At 33.5% G+C, this 11,089-nt stretch overlaps 1 protein-coding gene across 1 annotated transcript in view; it reads right to left on the reverse strand.

Moving 5' to 3' along the window:
• slc24a4b (solute carrier family 24 member 4b) overlaps positions 1 to 11,089 on the reverse strand; it is a 60,257-nt gene that overhangs the window by 25,845 nt on the left and 23,323 nt on the right. The window contains exon 3 of the mRNA XM_079831690.1: positions 4,016 to 4,092. Coding sequence (XP_079687816.1) covers positions 4,016 to 4,092 — 77 coding nt within the window. The remainder of the gene's footprint in view (positions 1 to 4,015; positions 4,093 to 11,089) is intronic.

An 11,089-nucleotide genomic window follows, 5' to 3' on the forward strand; every position in this document is an offset into this window, starting at 1 on the left:
AGAAATGTTGGTTGCACTATTTTTGATAATAATTTTGTATTTGTATTATTTTAATGTTGAAAAACAACAGCAAAAGTAGCAGGTAAACCTACTGTTAATTAAACCTGAAGAGAAGTTAGTTGCACTTTATTTTTGATATTAATATTGTACTATTTTTATGTTGGATAACAAAAGCAGAAGTAGCAGGTTAACCTACTGTTGAAATGTTGGTTGCACTTACTGTGCTTTTATTAAAAATGTATTGAATATTGAAATTGAGAGCAGAAAAGGTTGACTTCCTGTTAATTCAACCTAAACTATTGGTTGCACTTCATTCAAATAAAATGTGAATGCATTTTCCTTTAATTGTTGTTTACTTGTTTGTTTATATCCATAATTAATTGATACCTGATTTCCCTTACAAGAAACAACAGGAATCTAGAAAACTTTACCTGCACTGAGCAGTATCCAGATATTTATTTCAGTCACACAATTTTTGGCTAAAAAGTTACTGAATCGATTTCAAGTCACTGAATCGTTTCGGATCGTATCGTTCTAAATGAACCAATATCGTCCTTGAATCGTATCGACAACCTCAAATCGTGATACGAATCGAATCGTTGTTAAAACGAATCGTTACACCCCTAATTTTAACTGATATCCATCCTTTCCCCAGTTGATTAATCACAGTACATTAAAACAATTGTTTTGTATTACAAGTTTTCTGAAATGTTTATCTATGCAAATGATGCATCTCATTAAATATGCACTAATTTGCATAAAGTTCCAGAACATAAATCTGAACATCTGAACTTGTTTCATTTTGTTGACATTAAAGGTTTTTACAGAAGTGGATTCTGGATCCATCTTTATTACTTTATATTATTTTTAAAAAATACTTAATGGGGTACTTCAGTGCTGGAAAGATGAATGTGGGTCATTTATGCAGTAGAAATGTGAAATTATTTTAGAAGTTGGTGCCTTCTAGACTGAGAAAAGCCAGAAATTTTATTTTTGGCTCATGTGGATGAAAGACAACAACCGGTTACATCACTTGCCCACCGCGGCACCACCCCACTGTCGTTTTGATTTTTATAGTAATAAATAATTGAGTTCAGTTAGAGAACAGACACTAAAATTAAAAACTGAACGTGTGTTCAATACAGTGTGAGCCGAACGAGAGTCGCAGCACAAACACAGCCGGAGTCAGATCTCATTCATCAGAGAGTGAGGAGCTGAAAGACAAGATGATCGCAGAAGATTTGGTTTCAAAGCGAAATGCGCCTATTTAAGGGAGTTTGTTATTGTAGCGTTTTGTTCAATTCAATTCAAGCAACCCGCCCAGAATTGGCGCTAATTCTAAACCGAAACTAAAATGAGCACAGCCGCCCGGCATTCATTCACGGTCGCACAGTCATTCACATCCGTGTCCAGTCTGACGTGTTTTCAGTTCATGCCTAAGGAAGCTTAACTTTCACAGGAATTCATTTTCTCAATGCGAGTGTTCACTCGCATTGCTCCGACCGCTCCGTTATCAATGCCCGAGCAGCCGTGCTCATTTTACATTCTGTGAGTGAGATCCCACCCCTATGGGCAGGTTGAGAACATGAGGAACTATAGTTAGTAGTAGCTCTACTACTGGCTGTAGTCTCTAGCCTCTGGCCAAAAAATCCTCCGAAGACGTAAAATGACAATATTTGCGTCATCAGAGGCTTTTTTCCAGACATAAAATACATAAATCTCTCGCCTCAGGGGGATATGAGGGGGGGAAGCACGATCATTAGAAAATACTACTGGGTTTCTACTGATACAAAGCTTAATGCTAATCACTGAAGTAACCCTTTAAAACAGCCAGGGAAAAAAAATTAAGTTAACTATATTTTTAGAAAATATAATTTTATATAAATCAGGCGAATAATATATGAAGAAAACCTGCTGTAAAAACCTTCATAATATAAAGTTTGTTGTATGTAAATCTGCCGGAGAGGAGATTTCTGACTCAATGAAGGAGAAAAATCTAAAGATATGTAGATATGTAAGATATTTCATATATAGATATGAAATCTATAGACACTGAGGGGGGGAAAAGTCCCACTGAATAATTAGAAATGGACAAATTGTCCCCCCATTATTTGATATTCTTGATGCCGCTCTGCTGCTCTTCATTACACACCGCTCTGTTACATTGTTATGTTGGTCTGCCTCAGCGCTCGTCACTGTCAGAATGAGTGAGATGGCCAATCAAATCAAAGAAGGCGGAGCTTACTGTTAGTGCCAATTCCAACGCAACACGTTAGTTATAGCAGCGAAAGTGTGCGTCGTAAGATGCAAGTAGCTAAACATTTAAAGCGACCAAGAGTAAAATCAAATGATGCAAACTACTTGACATTTTTTATGAAATTTCACCATTTTGAATTGAAAATATTACATTATTTATGTAAATCATAACTGAATTTGACTTTACAAGAAACGTTTTGGATTTGTACATACTAGGCAGATGAAAATAAGAGTGAAGGTGTGCATATCCTAAAAAATATATATATATACTGTATATGTGCAAATAGTTTACTTCATAACCAGTGTTGGGGAAAGTTACTTTGAAAAGTAATGCATTACAATATTGCATTACTCCCTTAAAATGTAACTTGAGTTACTTAGTTACTTTTTAAGAAAAGTAATGTGTTACGTTACTTTTGCGTTACTTTTTTCTCACCTGGGCTGGGCTTGTTTTTGTTTTTGTTTATGACAAAAAAAGTTATATTTTTGTGCAACGGTAAAGGCCTCTTCATACCAAAACTGAAATAATAAGCCCCAGGCTGAGGTAAAAATGCTAGTTCACGTATGAACAGTAGAGGGCGCAGCTCTGCTGCCATTCTGGATAATGGGAGAATAGGACGCAGGAGAAAAACGTTTTACCAATAAAAACAAAAAATCTAGTAATTTTCATCATCAAAGGTCAGCAGCAAGACATTGGTAAATTAAATATAAAGGTAGATTATGCATAAAAATAGTTGTTTTATTTAACATTGAATTATTGGAGGTTTGCATAGTACTCTGATTTTGCATTGGACTGATTTTATTCATTTTGAGGAGTACAGAATCTTTATTGTGCAAGTGAGATGAATAAATGCTCACATTCAGTCTAGAACTACAATAACCCTCATGTTCACACACACGCCTCTGCACTTATTATTCTCAACATGGGGGAAGGAGAGCTGTCAGTCAAATTAATGTGAAAAAGTAACTCAGATATTTTATTGTAAATTTGAAAAGTAATGCGTTACTTTACTAGTTACTTGGAAAAAGTAATATTATTACGTAACTCCAGTTACTTGTAATGCGTTACCCCCAACAACAATAGAACTGGAACTTTTACCGTTCTTATTTGTTTCTCCTTTATTTCCTTAAATCCCTTTAAATCCTTTAATAATTTACTTCCTTTAAATAAACCAATAAAACCAATACCCATAGTTACAGCCTTAAGATAAAGTGTAATAAAATAACATAAATGTACATACGAGTCTGCATGAGGACATGTTATGCAAGCAAAATAGCCTAAAATCTCAGAATTGACCAGTGCATGAAAACCCAAGTGTTTTGCAGACTGTTTAATCATAAAAAGCATCAGTTCCCTTGACGAGAAATGACTTGACAGTGGCATAAAGCTTAAATCATAGTTCAGCATTCCAGACAGACATTTCCATGATCCATTCCAGCCACAGAGGGCGCCAGAGGAAAACACAATTCCCACACACGAATGGATAATTCAGACCTGAGCTGTGCTTGTGCGTAATGCCAAACATTAGAGCGTTACATAACCAGGGGCGGATTTCAGTTGTGCTGCTCAAGGGTGATGGAGTTAAATCATATTACCAGTAGATTAACCCACACTGTAAGATCCGGCTGAAAACAGCACAGAGCTGCATCATTACCGTGACCAATTTCTTTTCTTTATTCCTTTACAAGACTTTCAAAAAATAAAATAACTAGTCCCTCGATGTTCTGAGGAAAGAGAGAGTCAAACAGACTTTCTTACCGCTATAATATGTAGCAGTACAGCACCGCTCCTCCGTTCGGCATTGGTGAAAACATCTTCTGGAAATTCACGGATGGCTGTAAAGAACAAAAACAGATTTACATTCATGCATTTTATCCAAAGCAAATTATGGTTGCTTCAAACTAAACATTTTGAGAGTCAAAATGTTGTGGGTGGTTACTAGGGTGTTGCTGTGCATTTGCTGGGTCTTTATAAAGGAAATTTCACATGTACCACAATTCAAAACAACATTCATTATATTGTCAAAAGTTTTGGGACGCCTGCCTTTACATGCACATGAACTTTAATGACATCCCATTCGTAATCCGTAGGGTGTAATATGGATTTTTAAACATAACAGCTTCAACTCTTCTGGGAAGGCTTTCCACAAGGTTTAGGAGTGTGTTTATGGGGATTTTTGACCATTCTTCTAGAAGCGCATTTGTGAGGTCAGGCACTGATGTTGGACGAGAAGGCCTGGCTCTCAGTCTCCGCTCTAATTCATCCCGAAGGTGATCTATCGGGTTGAGGACAGGACTCTGTGCAGGCCAGTCCAGTTCCTCCCAGCTATAGTCATAACAAAACTGAGATGCACAGTATAAATAAATAAATAAATAAATAAATAAATAAATAAATAAATAAATAAATAAATAAATAAATAAATAAATAAATAAATAAATAAATAAATAAATAAATAAATAAATGACAAAACTGAGATGCACAAAATAAATAAAATAAAAAAAATAAAAGCGATAGTACACTCTAAAAAATGCTGGGTTAAAACAACCCAAGTTGGGTTGAAATGGACTAACCCAGCAATTGGGTTGTTTTAACCCAGCGATTAGGTTGTTTTAAGCAAACATTTAACCCAACCGTTGGGTTAAAACAACCCATTCACTGGGTTAAAATAACCCAATTGCTGGGTTAGTCCATTTCAACCCAACTTGGGTTGTTTTTAACCCAGCATTTTTAAGAGTGTGATGACAAAACTGTAATGCAGATAAATAAATAAATAAATAAATAAATAAATAAATAAATAAATAAATAAATAAATAAATAAATAAATAAATAAATAAATAAATAAATAAATAAATAAATAAATAAATAAATAAATAAATAAAAGCTATAGTAGTGACAAATCTGTGATGCAGAGAATAAATAAATAAATAAATAAATAGGAATGACAAAATATGCACATAATAAATAAATGAACAAACTGAGATTCATAGAATAAATAAATAAGCTAAGATTCACATAAATAAATATAGGAATACAACAGAGATGAAAATAAATAAATAAATGACAAAACTGAGATGCACAGAATAAATAAAATAAATAAATGCTATAGTATACACTAAATAATTCTGGGTTAAAAACAACCCAAGTTGGGTTGAAAATGGACTAACCCAGCGATTGGGTTGTTTTAAGCAAACATTTAACCCAACCGCTGGGTTAAAACAACAAATGTTTGTCCATTTTCAACCCAACTTGGGTTGTTTTTAACCCAGCATTTTTTAGAGTATAATGACAAAACTGAGATGCACAGTATAAATAAATAAACTAAGATGCACTAAATAAATAAATAAATACATAAATATAGGAATACAACACAGATGCAAATAATAAATAAATAAATGACAAAACTGAGATGCACAGAATAAATAAATAAATTAATTAATTAATCAATAAATAAATAAAAGCTATAGTAGTGACAAAACTGTGATGCAGAGAATAAATAAATAAATAGGAATGACAAAACATATGCACATAATAAATAAATGACAGAACTGAGACGCACAGAATAAATAAAATAAATAAATAAAAGCTATAGTACACTGTAAAAAATGCTGGGTTAAAAACAACCCAAGTTGGATTGAAAATGGACTAACCCAGCAATTGGGATGTTTTAAGAAATATTTAACCCAACCACTGGTTTAAAACAACCCAATTACTGGGTTAGTCCATTTTCAACCCAACTTGGGTTGTTTTTAACCCAGCATTTTTTACAGTGTAATAACAAAACTGAGATGCACAGTATAAATAAATAAACTAAGATGCACTAAATAAATAAATAAATACATACATAAATATAGGAATACAACACAGATGTACAGAATAAATAAATAAATGACAAAACTGAGATGCACAGATTAAATAAATAAATAAATAAAAGCTATAGTAGTGACAAAACTGTGATGCAGAGAATAAATAAATAAATAGGAATGACAAAACATATGCACATAATAAATAAATGACAAAACTGAGACGCACAGAATAAATAAATAAATAAAACTGAGATACATGTGTAAATGAATGAATGACAACACGGAGATGCACAGCACAAATAAATGAATAAACCGCAGTTGACATTGTGTCAAGGTCAAGTTGAGTCCATTGCATTGTGGGACAGAGCGTTCTTCACAGTGTGCTCTGGCTGTGTATCGCTCAATATAGAAAGTCATGCAGATCTCCAGCGCCTACAGAACATTCACATACGCTGCACAATACCCATGCAGAACGCTATCCCAACCACAACCCACTTCCACAGGGATAATCCTGATCCTGTGCAGCAGGACGTCATTAGAAATGCCAAAACATGCAAAAGCAGCCCGGCCCTCACCATGAGTCAACACTGTCTGCTCAGCCGGCTCTAAGAATAGCAGCATATAGATTCAACTCCTGCAGGTCAAGGTGACTTTTATGCTCCGTTTCAGGCAATGGATTCATTAACCTGCCGCTCATCATGCGTGCTTTACACAACACGTCAATATTCCTCGACTGAAAACACGAGCAAGGACAGCGGAGGGATGCAGTGATCGCAGCTTCCTCTGAAATGATCAATAAATCATCTGTGTGTTTTCACACATTAACATGCAGCTTTATAACGTGATTAAAGCAGTGCCGTTCAACTGGGCGCGTGTCAATCAACAGAATTATGATAATGCGATTAAGCTCGTAATAAGAGTGACAATAATCACAGTCAAATCCAGACACCAGTCATCATGTGTTTTTTACCAGCATTTCCTTCAAAACAAAGGACGCCAAGTGCCCTAACCAGTGAACATACCATATAACTCAAGCTAATGAAAACTGCTGCTTTACTTTGTGTTGTTGGCGGGTGTAGCAAGTGAACCGCAAGAACAATGGCAGTAAAACAACCACAATTCATAGCAGATCATCGAGAATATGCCACATGGCATGTAAACAGAATTAAAAGAGTCGTTCAAAATGCATATGCAACACTATTCCTTCTATTTCTGCAGTATATAGTGCTTATAAAAGTGCAAATACTACAATAACAAATACAGTAAAAACAGCAATAATGTGAAATATTATACAGAATAAATAAAAGAGATGCACATAAATAAAGAAATAACTGAAATGCAGAGAATAAATACATTTAATACATAAATAAACAAATAAATATCTATAGGAATGATAGATGCATATTCTGAATATACAAATAAACAACTAAAACAGATGCACAGTATAAATAAAAAATAAAAATATATATAAAGGAATTACAAAACTAAGATGCACATAATAAATAAATAAAATAAAATAAAATAAAATAAAAAATAAAAATAAACAAATAAAGGAATTACAAAACTAAGATGCACATAATAAATAAATAAAATAAAATAAAATAAAAAATAAAAATATATATAAAGGAATTACAAAACTAAGATGCACATAATAAATAAATAAAAAAATAAAAAAAAATAAATAAATAAATAAAGGAATTACAAAACTAAGATGCACATAATAAATGAAATAAATAAATAAATGACAAAACAGAGATACACAAAATAAATAAATGACAAATAATAAATAATAAGGCTACAGGAATGACAAAACTGAGATGCAGAGAATAAACAAATAAATAAATAACAAAGGTAAGATGCACATAATAAAAGAAATAAATAAATTACAAAACTAAGATGCTCATAATAAATAAATTAAATAAATAAATTACAAAACTAAGATGCACATAATAAATAAATAAAGGAATTACAAAACTAAGAAGCCCATAATAAATAAATAAATAAATAAATAAATAAATAAATAAATAAATAAATAAATAAATAAATAAATAAATAAATAAATAAATAAATAAATAAATAAATAAATAAATAAATAAATAAATAAATAAATAAATAAATAAATAAATAAATAAATAAATAAATAAATAAATAAATAAATAAATTACAAAACTAAGAAGCACATAATAAATAAATAAATAAATAAATAAATAAATAAATAAATAAATAAATAAATAAATAAATAAATAAATAAATAAATAAATAAATAAATAAATAAATAAATAAATAAATAAATAAATAAATAAATAAATAAATAAATAAATAAATAAATAAATAAATAAATAAATAAATAAATAAATAAAATAAGATGCACATAATAAATGAAAAAAAATGAATGACAAAACAGAGATGCACTAAATAAATAAATAAATAAATAAATAAGGCTACAGGAATGACTAACCTGAGATGCAGAGAATAAATAAAAGTAATAAATAAATAAATAAATAAATAAATAAATAAATAAACCATTTAAATCAGGCGAATGAACAGCAGCTTGACTTTGTGTTGCTGGTTGGTGTATTATAGCAAGTAAACAACAACAACAAATAATAAAATAAATAAATAACAAAGGTAAGATGCACATAATAAAAGAAATAAATAAATTACAAAACTAAGATGCTCATAATAAATAAATTAAATAAATAAATTACAAAACTAAAATGCACATAATAAATAAATAAAGGAATTACAAAACTAAGAAGTCCATAAATAAATAAATAAATAAATAAATAAATAAATAAATAAATAAATAAATAAATAAATAAATAAATAAATAAGTAAATAAATAAATAAATAAATAAATAAATAAATAAATAAATAAATAAATAAATAAATAAATAAATAAATAAATAAATAAATAAATAAATAAATAAATAAATAAATAAATAAATAAATAAATAAATAAATAAATAAATAAATAAATAAATCCATCCATCCATCCATCCATCCATCCATCCATCTTCTTCCGCTTATCCGGGGCCGGGTCGCGGGGGCAGCAGTCTAAGCAGAGATGCCCAGACTTCCCTCTCCCTAGACACTTCCTCCAGCTCTTCCGGGGGGACACCGAGGCGTTCCAAGGCCAGCCGGGAGACATAGTCCCTCCAGCGTGTCCTCGGTCTTCCCCGGGGCCTCCTCCCGGTTGGACATGCCCGAAACACCTTCCCTGGGAAGGCGTTCAGGAGGCATCCGGAACAGATGCCCGAGCCACCTCAGCTGTCCCCTCTCGATGTGGAGGAGCAGCGGCTCTACTCCGAGTTCCTCCCGAGTGACTGAGCTTCTCACCCTATCTCTAAGGGAGCGCCCAGCCACCCTGCGGAGAAAACTAATTTCGGCCGCCTGTATCCGGGATCTTGTCCTTTCGGTCATGACCCAAAGCTCATGACCATAGGTGAGAGTAGGAACGTAGATTGACCGGTAAATTGAGAGCTTCACCTTACGGCTTAGCTCTTTCTTCACCACGACAGACCGGTACATCGACCGCATTACTGCAGAAGCTGCACCGATCCGTCTGTCAATCTCCCGTTCCATCCTCCCCTCACTCGTGAACAAGACCCCGAGATACCTGAACTCCTCCACTTGGGGCAGGAACTCTCCACCAACCTGAAGGGGGCAAGCCACCCTTTTCCGACTGAGGACCATGGTCTCGGATTTGGAGGTGCTGATCCCCATCCCAGCCGCTTCACACTCGGCTGCAAACCGTCCCAGTGCATGCTGAAGGTCCTGGTTAGAAGGGGCCAACACGACAACGTCATCCGCAAAGAGCAGAGACGAAACCGTGTGGTCCCCAAACCTGACACCCTCCGGCCCTTGGCTGCGCCTAGAAATTCTGTCCATAAAAATTATGAACAGAACCGGCGACAAAGGGCAGCCCTGCCGGAGTCCAACATGCACCGGGAACAAGTCTGACTTACTGCCGGCAATGCGGACCAAACTCCTGCTTCGGTCATACAGGGACCGGACAGCCCTCAGCAAAGGACCCCGGACCCCATATTCCCCCAGCACCCTCCACAGGACGCCGCGAGGGACACAGTCGAATGCCTTCTCCAAATCCACAAAACAAATGTGGACTGGTTGGGCAAACTCCCATGAACCCTCCAGCACCCTGTAGAGGGTATAGAGCTGGTCCAGTGTTCCACGACCAGGACGAAAACCACACTGTTCCTCCTGAATCCGAGGTTCCACTATCGGCCGGATTCTCCTCTCCAGTACCCTGGCATAGACTTTCCCGGGGAGGCTGAGAAGTGTGATCCCCCTATAGTTGGAACACACCCTCCGGTCCCCCTTTTTAAAAAGAGGAACCACCACCCCGGTCTGCCATCCCAGAGGCACTGTCCCCGACCGCCACGCGATGCTGCAGAGGCGTGTCAGCCAAGACAGCCCCACAACATCCAGAGACTTGAGGTACTCAGGGCGGATCTCATCCACCCCCGGTGCCTTGCCACCGAGGAGTTTTAAATAAATAAATAAATTTATTATAAATTATTTATTTATTTATATTTTTAAATAAATAAATAAATAAATAAATAAATAAATAAATAAATAAATAAATAAATAAATAAATAAATAAATAAATAAATAAATAAATAAATAAATAAATAAATAAATAAACTAAGAAGCGCATAATAAATAAATAAATAAATAAATAAATAAATAAATAAATAAATAAATAAATAAATAAATAAATAAATAAATAAATAAATAAATAAATAAATAAATAAATAAATAAATAAATAAATAAATAAATAAATAAATAAATAAATAAATAACAAAAATAAGATGCACATAATAAATGAAAAAAAAATGAGTGACAAAACAGAGATGCACTAAATAAATAAATAAATAAATAAATAAGGCTACAGGAATGACTAACCTGAGATGCAGAGAATAAATAAAAGTAATAAATAAATAAGTAAACCATTTAAATCAGGCGAATGAACAGCAGCTTGACTTTGTGTTGCTGGTTGGTGTATTA

Source organism: Gobio gobio, assembly GCF_949357685.1.
Source record: "Gobio gobio genome assembly, chromosome: 12".
NCBI lineage: Eukaryota > Metazoa > Chordata > Actinopteri > Cypriniformes > Gobionidae > Gobio > Gobio gobio.